The following is an 18,669-nucleotide window of genomic DNA, read 5'->3' as shown; positions in this document are numbered from 1 at the left end:
CTTTCCCAGGAATGTGGCTTCGCTGGTAAGGAACTCAGTCATGCATGGACATGTGACTTGCCCAGGTGACTCAAACTCCATTTTGTAGCTGGACTTTGCATAGAAGAGGCGAGGGGGTCTCCAACCACAAGAGAGAGTCTATTTAAAACCCTGGGAGACCCCTCCATTTTGTCTTCAGCTGGCTAAAGAGAGCGCCTCTCCGCCCCCAGGGATACTTGAAAGAAACTAGAACAAAGGACAGTAACTACAGGGGGGGTGAGTGACTGCTGAACCCAGACTAGAAGGAGATTAGTCTATAAAAGAAAGCTTACTGGAACTGGTGAAGTTTTATCTCTATTCAGTTTGATTAGACATAGACTTGCGTGTTCTATTTTATTTTGTTTGGTAATTCACTTTGTTCCGTCTGTTACTACTTGGAACTACTTAAATCCTACTTTCGGTATTTAATAAAATCACTTTTGACTTATTAATTAACCCAGAGTATGTATTAATACCTGGAAAGGGGCGGGGAAGCGCAAACAGCTGTGCATATCTCTCTTTCAGTGTTATAGAAGGTGAACAATTTATGAGTTTACCCCGTATAAGCTTTGGACCCCATTGGGAGTTGCACATCTGAGTGTTAAAGACAGGAACAGTTCTGTGAGCTGCTTTCAGTTAAGCCTACAGCTGTTAGGGGATGTGGTTCAGATCTGAGTCTGGGTTTGCAGCAGGCTAGTGGGTCTGGCTCAAACCAGGCAGGGCACTGAAGTCCTAAGATGACAGGGCAGGAAAGCAGGAACAGAAGTAGTCTTGGCACATCAGGTGGAAATTCCCAGGGGGTTTCTGTGATCCAACCCGTCACAGAAGTCTCTCCTGAGGTTTTTAGATACTGTAATGCTTGGACTGAAGAGAGAAATTTCCTTTTTGCATATGAAGAAAGAGTTATTAGGACAAGGAGAGCACTGGAAGCATCACGCTTTTAAATATCTTCCCACTGCTCTAATCCTTTGCATGCTAGTTAAAAATCCATGCAGACTGATATTGTTGCTCAAATGTCAGGTTATAATCTGGTTTGCCCATCACAGCATTGGAAATATTAATACTTCACTAGGAGCCAGCTGCTATTTTTTATGAGCAAACTTAGGAAACAAACACTATCAAAGGCAGGGTGATCTTAGGGGATTGTATTTAAGCAATGGTCGGTGATGTGAATATGACCTGAGGATAGGATTTATCCCAGCACGAAGCACACCTTTTGCTCCACCTAAAATGGAGAAAAAACCAGCTGTGAAGGACACAAGAAACCTAAGATAAATACTAGTGCAGGAGTTGGTAAAGGTGTCTTTAGCATAATTATAATAATGCAGAGGTGACTGCCCCACAAGGGAAGGTGATGGGGGCAGCATGATCTTATGGAGTATGCTGAGAGAGATGGTCTTGTGGCTATCCCTCTGGGCTTACTGCCTCTTGCCCATCCAATGCTCTCATGAAACACCAGAGCTGAAAATCCATGGTACAAGCTGTTGCAGTTCTCAGTGGCAAGGAGATGACAATTTCCCTGTAACCTCTCCATTATAAATATACTAGCCAATTTTGACTGATACTTGCGTTGTTTCCAGATGTGGAGGGAGATAGGATGAATATGACTTAATAAAGTATTAAAGAAAATTAGCTCGTGTGGTTCTTTGTTAAAAATGGGCTGGAATGTTCAGTACCTTCCATGCTTAAGCCCTAATTGAAAAGTAGGCCTTAGTAGGAATTCTGTGAGTTGGGGTGAATTTCAGCCTCAATGCTTAAATACGCAAATTTAAAATCATTTGTACTTCAATCACTACATCAGCACTAGGAGTTTCTATAGACTTTATTGTCATTTTCCTTTCAGTTCCAGAGTATAAAAGCATGCAAAAAATAGCCTCTCTCTTAATAGTACATATTTACACTGTAATGGCCACGTGCCATCACAATACAAAGCACATATACATCATGCTTCAGTTATAGTAGAATACATAGATTGCTATACCTCACACCAAATAGCACAACAGATGTGAATACCAACACAGAACAGGCATATAAATCAGGTACAGAGCAGCAAAATTACGGCACACAGTATCATTGTAGCATTGTATCCTGAAAATTATAATTTATTTAGCTTTTATCATTCTTTTTGAAAACTTTAGTGTTGGAAACACTTTATGGAGAAGGAATGTTGAACAAAGGCGCATGCCTCAGCTTGAGGAAACGCTAAGCTTAAGTGACTTTGATTCAGTGAATGAAGGTTATTCCTGCATAAAAAGCTAGGGATAAATTGCTACTTCCTCTCTTTCCCCCACTCCAGTACATCCAGAGTTCTGAATGAAGCAGATCTTTTGCGTTTTTGTATAGTGCTCTGGACCAGGAAAGAAAATGCTTTCACTTTTTGTTCACAGGACAATTCTGTAAATGGGTTCAGGTGAAAAGCAGAATCTCAGGTAACACATAATGCACTATACAAAAATTCACTAGATGCCTCCAAGCCCTAAGAAATGCTGTAAAAATCTGAAATACTGTAAGAGCTAATAATCTTTTTAATTAAAACACAATAAAAGTGCACACAAGCTCTAGCAACTCCACTTTCCTTTTTTTCATTTAGATTAGTATCTAGATGCCCTCTATATGGAGAGACTATTCTCTCTTTCCTTCTGTCTCCTTCTTGTCTCAAATCACTAAAACATTTGGCATTAGCATCAAGGATCAGGAACTGCTGCGTTACACCTGATCAGCATGCAGCAAGGATCTAGGGGTTTGATCCTGCACTGTGTGAAGGACTCTGGCCCAGATCCTGGAAATAACTTAAGCTCATGTTTAACTTAAAATTTGTGAGTAGCCCAACTGATGTCTATATACAAAGTGCTCAGTACCTTGCAGGATGGAACCTTAGTTGAATTGGAGAAGTAACATTCTTTGCTGTACAAGTCTTGAAAAGCCATGACACTGAAAGTTTAATTTGCAATCATGCAACAAATGATCTGTCACATACACAACTTGCTGCTCTACATGGGAGACCTGAGATCTATGTGTTATACTGAGACGACCTTCTCTTTTTTGCACGTTTTCTATACAGCTCTTTGATTTGCTGATGATGGGGAGAAAGAAGGCGTGTCACGGTGTGTGGGGGGAGTTTTTTTTTGTGGGGGAGGTAATGGTGGCTTTTACGGAGAGATGGGTATTTGTGAACAATGTCAATACAGCTTTGTTTGATCCTCCTGGACTAATCATGAGAAGAGACGACACATATATTCCTAGACTTTAAAGGATCTCACGTTGCAATTTATCACAAAATGCAAGAAAACAAATTTCAAGTAATATTTTAGGTAGTCATTAGAAGCCCCTGGGAGTTTTGATTTTTTTAAGGACTGCAGAATGTCTAACCTTAACTGTGAGCTGGCTGGTCAAGTAATGAACAGTAAAATCTGTTATGGGGACTTTCTTTCTTTTAGTTGCACTACAGGTATTTTGTCTCTGAGAAAGAACTATACCATGCTCTCTCTCCTTATTTTAAGACTCTGTTATATGGAACATTCCCTGATCTATAGATAGTTTGCTTCCCACCTACAGTACCAATTTGCCTAAGTAAAGAATGCTGTTGTAACAGCATCCTCTTTGTTTTGCAGAGATTTCAAGGTGGAGTGCACCTTTAAAAAGCATTTGTCAGAAAATTTTCTACTGAATTCCCAATACAATTTAGATCTCATTTTATTTATGCTGTATGGCTCTTGGACTAAGAAAAATACATGATTATTTATCCTTGCATCATTAAATTCTTTTCTAGCGCCAGATCCTGCAATGTGCTGAGTTATTTAAACTCCCACTGAAATCAATGGGTGTTGAGGGCACACCATACCTCCCAGGAGGTCCATGTGGAACAGAAATATGTCACTTACATCCAAATGATATTAAAACTCCATAGTAGACCATGTATAGACTCCTTTATAAGCTAATATGTAAATTTAAATGGTCTCTTCCATAAATTACAGTGCACATTCACATACATGCCTATAAAAAAGTGACACACTTCACGTATACAAAAAACACACATTTAGTTTCCACAAGTGAGCACTCAGCACCTTACAAGATTGGGCTCACAAAGAGGCCAAGTTATCATCTGAATTTGATTTACTTGTCAAAAGAATTTATTAGCCTAGAATTGGAAGCATGCAGTAAAACTGCATAGTAAGTTAGAAACTCTTTAATAGAAAGACATCTATGTTGATTTCATGTAGCGCTCATATTTTCATTTAAAATAAATTAGCGTCACTTGAACTTACACACAGTAACTCCAGCCGCTACAGCAGGTAGCTCTGCCTGATAGGTTATGAAGAACCCAGTGTTACAAAGACCAAAGTCTGGGCTTTAAGGGGTACATTCTCTATAGCCCTCATGCTTATTTTGTTGAACATAATTTATTTCACACGACAACAGATCTCTGAACTTAACTTAGCCTCTGTTCAGTTGGTGCAGTTACAGGCCTAGAAACTCTTATTATAAGGGGATTTGTTTTCAAATTTCTTGAATTTTAACTTGACTCACAGTCCATACTTTCCTGAAATAAATATTACAATTAAGATTGCAACTGCCCATCAAAGGAGGTAGATTTATTTACAGTTTTACTGCTTTGACATCATGATCCACGGAACAGTGAAATTCCTTTCATGAAATCCATTGCAACCAACATGGCACAGGTTTATCATACACAGTAACAAAAGAAAAATCCTCACATTCTCTTTTTGTCCTTGATTCTGGAAATGTAAGCAGTTCAAGGGGTCTCATGGCTACCATGATCAATTATGCGGTCTTCAAAGAGGAATTTACATCAGAGCTTATGCTTTGCTATAAACACCTGCTTGGAAGACAAATATAACAGCTACGACAAACAGAACAAAATTAAAAGGAGGACTTGTGGCACCTTGGAGACTAACATATTTATTTGAGCATGAGCTTTCGTGAGCTACAGCTCACTTACGAAAGCTCATGCTCAAATAAATTGGTTAGTCTCTAAGGTGCCACAAGTCCTCCTTTTCTTTTTGCGGATACAGACTAACACGGCTGCTACTCTAGAACAAAATTAGTTATTTTAAAAGCTGCTTTTTTTCAAGATTTTCACAGCCACTTGTTAGTCACTTATGACCCTGATCTCACTCCCACTAAGTCAGTGGCAAAACTTCCACTGTCTTCAATTTGAGCAGTATAAGACCTCAATCAGAATGTTTCAAATTGTACACAATTTGCAAATAAAATGAATCAAGCTAGCATCCCATTTCCTCTTAAAACAACAACAAAAATGACCTCTAAGTTGCCTAACATCTTTGAAACTCAAAGACTGCCCTGAAATGCAACCCACTGGCAATTATAAGTAAAGTAAAAAACCAGCAGATGATTGTCTTGTCAGAAGCTACTCAAACAAGATACAAAACTGTTGTCACCAAAGGAGTGAAAGCCAAAGAAAATCTGTGAACATGTCATTAATGTTAGCCACTTTTCAAATTATGCTTTATATGTTCTATATTAAGGTAAATAATATTATATATAGTAAATAAACAGGTGGGTCTTACAGAGATCTTTGAGGAACCTGATTCATTATCTTTTTAACCTACAAAACAGAGGATTTTTGTTTATTTCACATATCTCAAGACACCGAAAAGAACCATAGAAAAATCTAAATCTAAAACCATGATTACTACTGCATGTGCACTAAATTCTCTTGTAGACAACAATTATAGGAGCTGATTATGTGACTCAAACTGGAAAGGCTACACTATAAACTTCTATTTCTTTACTTTGCACTGTCAAAGTCTCCAGCAGTCTAAAAGACAACTGACAAAATCTAACATGGCTGATTTCCTAGGTGTCTTTATAGACCTTTGCTGCTCAAAGGTGGAATCATGCAGATATGACACAATTACCAGCAAATACACATTATTCTTTATCACAGACAAATGGCCAGGAAACCACGGCACAACAGCAGATATAGTACACATGCACACTGGGGTGAGATGGTGTTATAAACATTAAGAGTCACTGTGCATGCTTCACTCAGACTCTACAATGTAATGATAAGTATCTGAAAACAATGGGAATTTTGTTTGTAGTGTCCTGTTCCTATTGAAATACTCCCACCCAAAATGATAAAGATCTCTAATATGGCTACCCTTGCTAACAGACTTGACAAACTTTACCAAGTGTTATCTCGCAAGCTAAGAACTTAGATCTATTAATAATTTTTTAAAAAATATACTTCATTGCAGATTTAAAAGTGTGTTATTTCTCCACAAGAGAAATTTCTTTGAAGGCTTCTCAAATTAGACATAACTTAGTTACAACTTGGACTAAATTATAAGAGGTGACAAATAACAGTTTGCTTTACAAAAAACTGTTAGCGGTGTTTCTCACAGATATGGACTTGAGTACACACATTTTGATGAATTCAGGCACCGTCTTCTGCAGGATACTCTTGCAGCAGAAACAGTGCTGTTTAGTATATTAAATGGTGGTGGAGGATTTTGAATACAAAATGTAGGGATTGCACAAAGACATCGGAGACTGACTATTCCAGTCCTCCCCTCTGCTCTGCAGATCATCCCAATGCCCGGTATCTATGTAAAGAGAATGATTTTCATCCATTCTGGATAGGGCTTAATTGTCAGAGATGAAAGGCTAATTTTTAAAAAAAATAAATTTTATATCCTTTAAACTGCTTCTGTCCCATAGTAGAAAGGCACTATTGCTCCAAGCTACACTAACATTGCTGCAAACATGTCGTACATTTCACTCTGATAGGGTGACAGAAGTGGAATGCCATTTTATAGCATTCCCTTTAGACATGCACAGAAATTATTAGACTTCTTTTTATGCTGGCATAATTTCCCCTTTTTGAACTGTGTACAGATTTTAAGATTGCTTTGTGCGATGGAATTAGGATGATTTCTTGTCATCTAAAGAAAAAGAAATCTTGGGCTGAAAGCCAGAGATGACAAAGTCTCTGAAGTAGAATTCACTTTTGCCTGGATTGGAAGAAACAGGTCTACTGTGTTTTTTTTTTTAAAGGAACACTGAACATTTTCTAAAAACAATTTTGGGGAAAATTTAAGAGATTTAAAGACTATAAAAGCAACACAGTGTCCTATAGCTAAAGAAATAGCACATTAAGCCTACTCCTCCCAAAAATATTAAGATTTTGATTTGTTTTCTTAATTGAGGCTGGGATTTTCAAAGCAACGCTAAAGGAGTTAGGCTCCCAAATCCCACTGGAAATTGAGTGCATATCTCCACTGGAGTCCTTTGAAAAATCTCCTCCATAATTTCAAAAGAGATAGTTATTGAACCATAAATCCATTGGTTTAAGAAATAATTAAAATTCTCTAAAGTCCCCAAGTCAGCTAACACCACTGAAGCTGAACTGAAAGATTTTCTTAGTGTAGATAGATGTCAGGTGCTATATTCAAAGTTTAACTTCCTTATCAAGTTTATTGATATAAACTAAGTATAAAATTGAATTCAGAGTGTCCACTAAGGTTTTTGGCACCCATATAATTAAATGGTTTAAAGTCGCACCTCAGTTAAAACCAGTGCAACTTTGACTGTAGACAAGGCTAAAGCCCAAGTGAACTCAAGGAGAATACCTCTGCTGAGAAATAATGCTCCATAATATTGTAATTGGCAAGTTCTTCTCTGTCAGACTTCTTGCCTGAGCTGAAGAAAAGAGTAAATGAGTTTTCCATCAGCACCATCCCTTTTACAAAAAAAGAAATATAACAATAACTCCAAGACTAGGATGATTTAAGACACCTGCTTTTACGGTTACTACTCTGTAGCATAAATATAATAGATTACAACATTTGTTATCCATAGATAGAAGGTGCTATTGAAGCACTATGCAAACTTTGATTAAAATTTCCCATCCCCGTGAGGTCGGGAGTATTATCCCCCTTTTCCAGATGGATAAACTGAGGCACAGAGAAGTTAAGTGACTTGCCCAACTTCACACTGGGAGTCATTGTCAGAGTTCAGATGAAAACTCCCATTTCCTCACTCCCAGTCCTGTGCTCTGCAACTAGACCAGACACGTAAAGGCTACTGGTCTGCCTCTGCCTAGCTCTTGCTACACTGAATCTACATTTTTCAGAACAACACTTCTGTGTGATGAAAAATAACGAACTCCTGACACTGACAGAATGCTGCTAGCAGAGATGCCTATTAACATATGTAACAATAAAAGAAGGATGTGGTGAAGAAAGTGGGTGACATTCTATGGCCTTTGTTTTGTAGGAGGTCAGACTAGATGATCAAAATTGCCCCTTCAGACCTTAAAAATTTATGATTCTATGAAAAATGAAAAGGAGAGGAAACTGGAGTGAAGATAAGATATAAACAATGGGTTTATAACTTTATCTCATTCACACCCTAAAAAGGGCCAAAACCCCTCCTAATCCTGACCAGCCTTAATTTACCACTTTTCTCTCTGAAACAACATATATTCTAGCTGCCTTCCTCACAGAAAAACCCCATAACTTGCATTTAAATGCATAATAATAGAAAATACTCCTGCCTTTTGACTTTATTTGCCCTTTTTGTTGACACAGGTAAACATAGTGATAAGTAACAGTCAGCATGGATTTGTCAAGAACAAATTGCGTCAAACCAACCTGTTAGCTTTCACTGACAGGGTAACAAGCCTTGTGGATGGGGGGGAAGTGGTAGATGTGGTATATCTTGACTCTAGTAAAGCTTTTGATACTGTGTCACATGACCTTCTCATAAACAAACTAGGAAAATGCAATCTAGATGGAGCTACAAGGTGGGTGCAAAACTGGTTTGAAAATCATTCCCAGAGAGTAGTTATCAGTGGTTCACAGTCATGCTGGAAGGGCATAACGAGTGGGGTCCTACAGGGATCAGTTCTGGGTCTGGTTCTGTTCAATATCTTCATCAACGATTTAGATAAAGATATAGAGAGTACACTTATAAAATCTGTGGATGATACCAAGATGGGAGGGGTTGCAAGTGCTTTGGAGGATAGGATTAAAATGCAAAATGATCTGGACAAACTGGAGAAATGGTCTGAAGTAAATAGGATAAAATTCAATAAGGACAGATGCAAAGTACTCCACTTATGAAGGAACAATCAGTTGCACACATACAATATGGGAAATCGCTGCCTAGGAAGGAAGACTGCGGAAAGGGATCCGGGGGTCACAGTGGACCATAAGCCAAATATGAGTCAACAGTGTTACACTGTTGCAAAAAAAGCAAACATAATTCTGGGATGTATTAGCAGGAGTCTTGTAAGCAAGACACAAGAAGTAATTCTTCCACTCTACTCTGCGGTGATTAGGTCTCAACTGGAGTATTGTGTCCAGTTCTGGGTGCCACATTTCAGGAAAGATGTGAACAAATTGGAGGAAGTCCAGAGAAGAGCAACAAAAATGATTAAAGATCTAGAAAACATGACCTATGAGGGAAGATTTTAAAAATTGGGTTTGTTTAGTCTGGAAAAGAGAAGACTAAGAGGGGACATGATAACAGTTTTCAAGTACATAAAAGGTTGTTACAAGGAGGAGGGAGAAAAATTGTTCTTCTTAACCTCTGAGGATAGGACAAGAAGCAATGGGCTTAAACTGCAGCTAGGGAGGTTTAGGTTGGACATTAGGAAAAACTTCCTAACTGTCAGAGTGGTAAAGCACTGGAATAAATTGCCTATGGAGGTTGTGGAATCTCCATCATTGGAGATTTTTAAGAGCAGGTTGGACAAACATCTGTCAGGAATGGTCTAGATAATACTTAGTCCTGCTTTGAGTGCAGGGGACTGGACTAGATGATCTCTTGAGGTCCCTTCCAGTCCTATTATTCTATAGGGGTGTGCACACAGCTTTGTACTTGCCTGAGAGACTAAACACAGAAACCCCAATGTAAATCTGAAGTAACTCCATTGAAGTGAATGCATTACTCCAAATTTATAGCTGTGCAACATGACAATCTCATCTCAGAACTCATACTGGAAGCTATTCTCTCTCTCTCCTGTGGAACTGCTGCAGTACATAACCTAGGACATGACATAAATATTTTTTTAGTGGTTTCAGCCTACATTGCTGCTGACTTGGGATTCCAAACAAGCTCAAATCTCTGACCTCTTAATTCAACAACACTGAAGATTCATGATATTATTAAAACCACATTGGGGGGTGTTACAGCAGCATGCCACAGCAGAGGACCAAGTGCATAAAACCTAAAGTATTGAAATGTTACACAAATGAGTTAAATTAAACTCAACTTTTGTCCTGTAGCTTTTCTGGGTCCTTGCTTACCATCAAAGAATCATCTACTGACATACTCTCTTATAGGAAAATGTCCTATTTCAGGGCATTTACTAGTAAACAACAGTTAGGTAAAAAACTCAAGATATAATCAAACACACCTACTGTCTCTCTCTTATGGTGGGGGAGAGGGGACTGGGAGGTGAGTGGGAAAGGAGAATCAGACTGCCTTAAATGACAAATAAAATCCATTGTCTCATGCTTTCAGATCAGTAAATACAATTCCTGTCCACACATTAGCACACAAATGGAATCAAATACCAGCCCTCTGGGAACAGTACACTCTATAAGCAAATGCTCTTGGTGCACTAATCCATCATATTCAGATGAATATCAGGGCCTTTAACAGTTCAGGGACAGTCCAAATCTCAATGCAGATGGGTGGCAATACCGTATATTTTCAATATTGTACTAAAATGACTCTAACGTGGCCCTATATAATGCAAAAATAAGAGCTATATAATGCAAAAATAAGAAAGAATGAAAAGCACAAAGAATTACACAGTGGAAGATCTCATCCTACTTCAACAGAAGTCAACAGGAATTTTGTCATTGACTTCAGCAGAAGTAAGACTGTGCCCCAGTAAATTTAAGCACTTGAGTAATAAATAAAAGTTAACCTAAGAGAGGACACCTGGCTACTACATATCTTTTTTCTTGGTACTTTGAATGCAGAATGCAAAAAGCTGGAAAACATCTTGATGGCAAGTGCCCTATTACATAAAGTTTGGTTCTTTGAATTATAAATAAAAACACATTCATTGGTCAAGATACCAGACAATAGTGACCATACAACATAGGCTGAAGCACAAATGGAGAATGAGGCACATGTCAAATACAGAGAAACATCTTACATGTTGAATGAAGCCAATGAGTAATACAACATAACATTCCGTGAATAAACCATTTCCAAAGAACTCGCACTGTTAGTTGTTGTTGCTTGTTTCCTCTTTTCAATTTCTGTTTTTCAGGTCACAAACTTTGGTTCATGAGAGCAGAATGTGTGGGACACAACACAATGGTTACAACAGCAGTAAATAACCAATCCAGGACATGCACATGGCTTCAGGAAGTAGCCTCATCTTCACAGACGTCAGGGAGATCAAGGTCCTTTACTCCTTCTCTGCTCCCTTGCTTTCTACATGAATGAATGAAGGGAAGTAAATAATTAGAAACAGGCATTTAGAAAAATAGAGCAGGTGTAGTTTTCTCTAATAGGCAAGCCAAACCAATAACATCAATAACTAGATGAAGGATGATGTTCAAACTAAACTGTATTTCCTTAAAAAGTATACCATGTAAACAGTTAAACTGTGATAAAGAAAAATGCATCAACATCAGTGCACTGATCACTCAAGTATGATAAGACTTGGGATCATGAGGCTACAGCTCCTTAGTTTGTCAAAATACATTCTCAACTCCCTTTTATTGCACTAGTACAAGAGATTTAATTCTCAGAAACAGACATATAGAAAGGCAGCAATGTTTATAAGTTTATTTGGTTTATATTTTTAAACTCTACTTGTTTCACTGATTTTATGGTTTGACATCTGCAACCCTTTTTCCAAAGTTCAACTGCAAACGGTAGTTATGTTCCCTCAAGGCCAATGAAAAAGTAGCCAACTGCTGTGTCGCAATGGCGACTGTAAGTTCTTTGAAGCAGAAATCACATCCTCCTGTGTGTTTATACAGCATCTGGCACAACGGGGGCATGATCCTCCTTGAGTCTCTGGGTGGTACTGCAATAATTATAACTTATAATTAATATTAATAGAATTAGAACATAAAGCTGATTAAAATGCCAATTATATACTTTTTCCCCAAACTTTCCCTTTTTTTCAGCTTTTCCAAGACAAACCCAAACTAGAAAATATTAGTTTATAAAATGTTTTTAAGAAAAAAAAATAGGTTTTCGATAAAATTTTTTTGATTTTTGAAATCCAAAACCTGAAAATAATTACTGAAAACTACACCAAAAGCTGAACATTTTTACAAAAACTCAAAATTGTTCCTGATAATTCAAAAGTTTTACCAAAAATTTTCAGTCTCCAATTTCTGATAATTCAATGAAAAAGTCTGAGAAAACTTGCTCAGTATTAGCCACAAAAACAAAATGAAGATAACTTACTTATATTTGTCTTCACAAAGTCTTCAGCCTTTTCAGAATGCTCCTAAATTTCAACTTCCTCTCTTGCAGATTCAAGAGACTGATGGGCTTGTCTCCACTGCAAAGCCAACTTGAGTGTTGCCCCTACTTGAGTCCCATCCACACACAAAAACCTTAACTCAAGCGTGGTGGTGCTTTCAAGGCCTTGTCTCCACTTGAAAGGTTTGCTGGTATAGCTATACTAACACATTGTTCTACTGGAGATGCCGTTATACGACAGAACAGTTGGCAAGCCTGTCAAGTGGTGAAGACTCCAGCTTAAGTTAGTGCAACTTGTCAAGTGCTAACACAATCACTTTGCTGCTAATACAACCACACTGTGTGGCTCGAGTGTTATTTCACAATATGTCTGCTCTCACCCGAGCTTGACTAACTTGAGAGGAAGTAACTAGAGTGTAGGTAACTTGAGTTAACTCTGCGGTGAAGACAGCCTAGGAGAGGTAGCAAGGCTAGTCAACTCTTAAAACTGGTCAGGTGAAATTTTTTTTGGAGATCACACCTTATCAGTTAATTTGAAGCTGTATCAAAAGAACGCTTATGTCTGAGCTGTATTTTAAAGAGTGAAACAGAAAAAACAATGGTTGCCATTAAGCATAATTCCATTCCTAAGTGCACCATCACAGCCCAGGTGATAAACCTGACCTTGAATATAGACAACTGACCATTTCCAAATGCACTTTCAGGCCTGACTTCAACATGCTGAGTAATAGATCCATCTTCAGTGGCTGATCTGAGTTAATTCAGGGGCTGTCATCACCCTCTTTAAATGATTTATTACCGTGAACAGGAAAGCAGGTTTCATTATCAGATATAATGCAAGCAGGTCTGTGTAGTGGGATAACGGCAAGCATAATTCAGCAGCAGATGGTGTCTCACGGGTTATTTAGAGCCTGCTGTCATTTTGTACTATTTGCTACTGTCTGCAATTTGATGAATCAGATTAAATGTTTCCCTGTAATTCTCAATAGCTGATACCTGTCTGTACACCTTGTTTTAGCATTAAAGGCAATGTGATCCACAGGATGTGGAATGGGTGCAATATAGCATAAATTGACAAAACATTCAATACAATACTGAATATCAACTAAATTTATTTTCTACAGACAGCTGGGGTGATCTTGCAGTAAGCAGTCTGCGGTCTGTGCTGCCACATAGGAGACATGAGTACATGCTGAGAGGACTGAGGCTAAATGCTAGTCTTCATTAAGTAGCTTTTCTTAAGGTGTTATTTTGTATTTGAGTTACTTTTGTTAATAGCAGGCTAATGAACCTTGCTCTATGTGGTTATCCAACACGCTGCACTGTTGAGACCATCGTTAATAGTCGTAATAACACATGGCACTCATCTAGCAATTTTTGTACATCAATGGCACAAGCTTCACAACATAACAGATAGTAAAATTAGGATAGAGACAAAGAGACAACAAATCAGTATTTGAGTCATGACTCCTAATCCCATGTTCAGTCATAGCTCGCTCACTCTCTGTCCTGTTAACTGATAAGGATTCTTCCCTAATGCCATTTATGCCTTGACTGTGGGCCAATATCGCTCCTCATTTATGCACTTGGAACTCCCACTGACTTCTGTGGGAATGAAGGCAGAACGTCAATGGGAATGAAGCAGCAAGGAGTTGTGCCTGGGTATCTGAGAAGAGAATTTGGTCCTATGTATTTAAAGAAAAATGGCTTCAGACCAATGGCAGCATCTCTCTTGTGAACAGTTTGTTGCACCTCTGAGGTCTATTCATCAGGAATCAATCACAGGTTTCATTTTCACCAGGCTGTGTTATTCATTCCAAAGTCGAAGCACTTTCTGCACTGGCAATTTGTCTTAGTTCTAGCAATCTCTGGCCAGCCACTGAAATATCTGTATCAGTGCAAAATAAGTGTTGGCAAGATAACCCTCAATTTGCAAAGATTGAGATTACTCGCACTTGAAACCAGGGTACACGTCAATGGAGCCACCTGGCCACAGATGGCTGCAATCAGGGTAAATTCCCAATGGAGACAAGCCTCAGTCATGCCCTTACTGGGAGACCATACATATGCTGCTGTTAGGGCTAAACAGGAGGCTGTGGCTGAAACCAAGTATCATGGTGCAAGTGGTGTACTTTTGTATTTTATTACATCTCTCTAGCCTTAATGGATGCTGATACAGGGGGTTTCTCCTGAGCTTGATTTTCTGAGCATGATCTTTTAAGTCAACATAGGCGCAAAACTTCCTTTGACTTCCGTGGGCCTATCTATGAATTCCTGAACTGTACATCCAAGTGGAAAAGACTATTACTTACTTACACTAAAACTTTCTCTTTTTTCAAAATTGAAAACAGTCCCATGCATCACAACCCAAATGCCAATAAAAGTGCTACATCAGCCTTTATTCTGCTCAGGTCCTTCCCAGTACTTTTGGAGAATCTTTTCAAAATCCTTCACTCTTGCAGCAGGAGGTGTCCCTAGCTTGATTCATCTATTTATTTTACAGTGATAAATGAGCTCCTAAGCAAACAATTGTCTCCATAATAACGGAGCTGCTCAAATGGAATTTCAAGAGACATGATTAATTTCCAAGCATTCATCTGAAACCATCTCTGTCAAATTCCAGGCAGAATAACTATGCTTTTGAGCTGGCTGTGCACAGTGGGATTTTGCACTGAAATGTCTTTTTTTTAAATGATCTCCAATGGTTTACATTAACTACAGTATTTTGTTGTTGTTGTTTTAAATTGGACAGCATACTTTGTGGACCCATCTGTGGAATGTGTTGCAAAATATGCATGCTGTCTGCTTAAGTCCTGATAGAAATGAGGCATGTTGAAATGTAGACCAAGAGGTTTTGTCCGTATCAGTCATCACAGCAGAGTCCCAGAAACCTGAAGACTAGAGGTATTGGTAGAATTGCTTGCTGCATATTTGGTTGTAGCCACATCTATTAATCTTTCATAAGTTCTAAATATTAGAGATGGGCCTGAGCTGCAAGTTCAGATCCAGATTCCCAAATTTTGTGGGTATTGGATCTAGGGTTTTGGATTGAGCCTGCTCTCTGCTAAAACTCACCAAGTCTCCCTCTCCCATCCTTCCCAAAAGAAAAAAAAGAAGAGTGAGGAAACAAATGACCAAGAAAAATCCCAAGTAACTTAGAGAATGAATGTTAGTGTCACACACACATAAATACTGTAACAAACTACATAACTACTGTAACAAAACTGCTCCTATATGAAGGATGGAATTTTATGTTCTCAGTAACACAGAAAGCATGACAACTGAGGAGAGGATTTATAATTCTACTGCATCCAGGGGAAACACAAACACACAGTTACCTTAAAGATGGATGCAAATATAGAGATGAGCTTAAGAGGAACCTGTCCCTAAGGGCAAACAATGAGATAAAGAAAGAAAATGGTAAAGAAGATGCTGCCAAAAGGCAAATAAGCACATGTTTCTGAATATTAAAGGAATGAAATTAAATAGAGGATGGGGTATTAGTCAGCAATGTTTACTAAGGCTAAAGACCAAATTCAAAACCATGACAGTTAATGCTGTCACCCATAGTGCAGTGCTGTGCATACTGGAGTAATCACCTGCGCTAACGGCAACTGATCCTGCAGGGTGCCAATTGCTTCCCGCAAGGTATTCAGTGCCATCAACACCTAGTGAAATCAGAGGGAGTTGAGGGTGTTCAGCAGCATACAGGTCTGTGTCCCTAGCATGTAGAAGTCTTATGAACATGTAGTGTTATTAACTGCCAAAGGACACAAGTTGAGCAGGAATTAGACACAAACCACTGAATAGATGATGGGTGCTTCTGTATGCGATGCTCCTAGTGTAACAAGATGTTGTGATATTCTGTGCCGAAGTTAGTCTGTAAACCATTAGTTAGACTCTAATAATACTTACCCTTGCCACAATATGAGCCATAGCTTTTAATAAAAGCACACATCCTTCCCTTGCAATGAAAAATATATTAGTGTGAAATTTACTTGGACAGGATTTTCCGTTGACAATGTGTATGTATTATTTAGTCAAAATCTGCATGCTAATATACAGATGCCCACAGAATTTTAGCAATGTTAAGAGACTGACTTGGGGTACATTTACACAGGAAAAAAAAAAACACCTTGCGGCAGTAAGGGTCAACTGACTTAGGTTTGTGTTACAGGGCTAAAAATGTGTAGATGTTTGGGCTCAGGCTGGAGCCTGGGCTCCAAGACCCACCAAGTCCTCCTTCTCAGAGCCCAGGCTCCAGCCTGAGCTCAAACATCTACACTGTTATTTTTAGCCCCAAGCGCAAGCCCCATGAGCTCAAGTGAATTGACCCAGGCCCTGAGATTTACTGCATGACCTGGGCTCTGAGACTTACTGCAGGGGTGTTTTTTTGCTGTGTAGATGTACCCCCTTAAACACACATTTTGTGAAATTAAGAGTTAAGTCAAACTTTGCATCCTTTCTGCAGCCAGTCTCCTGCCAATACCATCAACAATGAAGACTTTAATCTGGCTACAGGTGTCAACAGGCTATGTTTTAAAAGTGAATGTAATTTTAGTAAAAGGTGCTGGACTGTTAGCCCTGGGGGCTGGCATCCTCTCTCAGCACAATACAGCACTGGCAAGGAAAGTCTAGCCCATGCTGCCCCACCAATGTGCCTCAATTGGGTTTTGGAGAGAGTCATAGGCAGCAGGTATTATAGGCAAGGGAGGCTTTGCCTCCCCAAACAGCCTACCATGGCCCCTGCCCGCAGGCCAGTATGCCTCCCGCAGTGACTCAGGGCCGCTGATGCTGGGCCGTGCTGCCTGCCCAGTGCTGACAAGCCGAGCACCGGGACTGGGGACCACCCGGAGCTGTGGGTGCGGTGACTGCGCTGCACGGAGCCCCAGGGGCTGGGGGCACAGCGACTGCGCCGCCCTGCCACCCAGAGCCCCAGAGCTGGGGACGCGGTGACTGCGCTGCCCGGCCACCTGCAGCACTGGGGCTGGGGGTGCTGTGGCCGTGCTGCCCAGGGGCTGGGGGCATTGAGGCTGCAGTGCACTGGGGCTGGGGCCTCGCCCCCCCCGTCGGCAGTCTGGCACTGGGGGGGTCACAGTGGGGGTGCTTTGGGCTCCTGCGGGGGAGGGGGAGGTAGAAAGAAAGGGGCGGGGCCTCAGACACAAGGGAAGGGGCTGGGGATTAGGCTTCCCGGGCAGCAGGGTCACCATCCGCCTGTGGAGAGAGCAGGTCCTGGCCTATTCAGTACTTGAACTCTGTTGAGACTTGTCAACAAACCTGACAACTTTTTGTGGTGACATGGATACCTGTTAACAAGAACTAGAACGAGACTGCTAACCAATGACCAAAAAGCCACCAGTCAGTCACGGCCAAACTGGCCGTGTTTGAACCAGTGACTCTCAGATGAAAGGCTCCATTGTTACAGCTATTTGCTAAACCTCACTGCGTAGGTGCTGGAACTATGGGTGCTGGGGATGCTGCCAGACCCCCTGGCTTAAAGTGGGGTGTGGCAGCACCACTTTGGATCAATGTCTCTCAGCACCCCGATTATACAAATTGTTCAAGCACCCCTGCTGCACTGGTCACTTTGCATCTTGCTGCCCTCATCCCCTGTCTGTGCCTTCTCTATTTAGGCTGTAAGCTCCTCAGGGCATGGACTTTATGATCTGATCTATCAGTGGGATCAAGTTCTGTAAATAATAAGAATAATTCCATGTATGGTAGCTGAAAACCACACTTTACCAACAGCACAGTAGGGGTTAATGTGCAAGTATAGTGGATCTGCCAAAACATTTTTTTCAGTTAATTTGAGATGTATTAGCAATAATAAATGAGAGTAATAAATGCAGTGAAATTATGCCTGCATTAATGAGAGGAATCTGGTTCAGGTTGGGAATCTACACACCTATAATAAAGATGTATACAATGGACGTTAACTGAGAATACTGAACAGTTGGGATTTTTAAAAACCTGTATTCAGTGACTGGGAAATTTAAAAGCAAGAGACCAAATTCATCCCTAATGTAGCTCCACTGAAGTACTAGTTACATCATAGTTGAATTTGGCCCATCGCATGTAGGATCTAAAAAAACAAAGGGTCAGATTCAGTGCAGATCTTCTGAGAGATGCTGCATAGACAGAACAGCCCAGAGGGGAGTTACAGATGGCTTTACACTACCTTTGAGCTGCTCAGATTCC

General features: G+C 39.9%; 1 protein-coding gene across 5 annotated transcripts in view; it reads right to left on the bottom strand.

The window, feature by feature from the left end:
- Window positions 1-2,306: 2,306 nt before the first annotated feature.
- Window positions 2,307-18,669, bottom strand: part of CAMKK1 (calcium/calmodulin dependent protein kinase kinase 1) — a 200,154-nt gene continuing 183,791 nt past the window's right edge. For all 5 annotated transcript variants that reach the window (XM_074974887.1, XM_074974891.1, XM_074974888.1 and 2 more), the window contains one exon: window positions 2,307-11,463. In XM_074974887.1, coding sequence (XP_074830988.1) covers window positions 11,391-11,463 — 73 coding nt within the window. In that variant the 3' untranslated portion in view covers window positions 2,307-11,390. The remainder of the gene's footprint in view (window positions 11,464-18,669) is intronic.

Source organism: Natator depressus, chromosome 17 (assembly GCF_965152275.1).
Source record: "Natator depressus isolate rNatDep1 chromosome 17, rNatDep2.hap1, whole genome shotgun sequence".
Taxonomy (NCBI): Eukaryota; Metazoa; Chordata; order Testudines; family Cheloniidae; genus Natator; species Natator depressus.
This window is presented reverse-complemented; position numbering and strand designations above follow the sequence as displayed.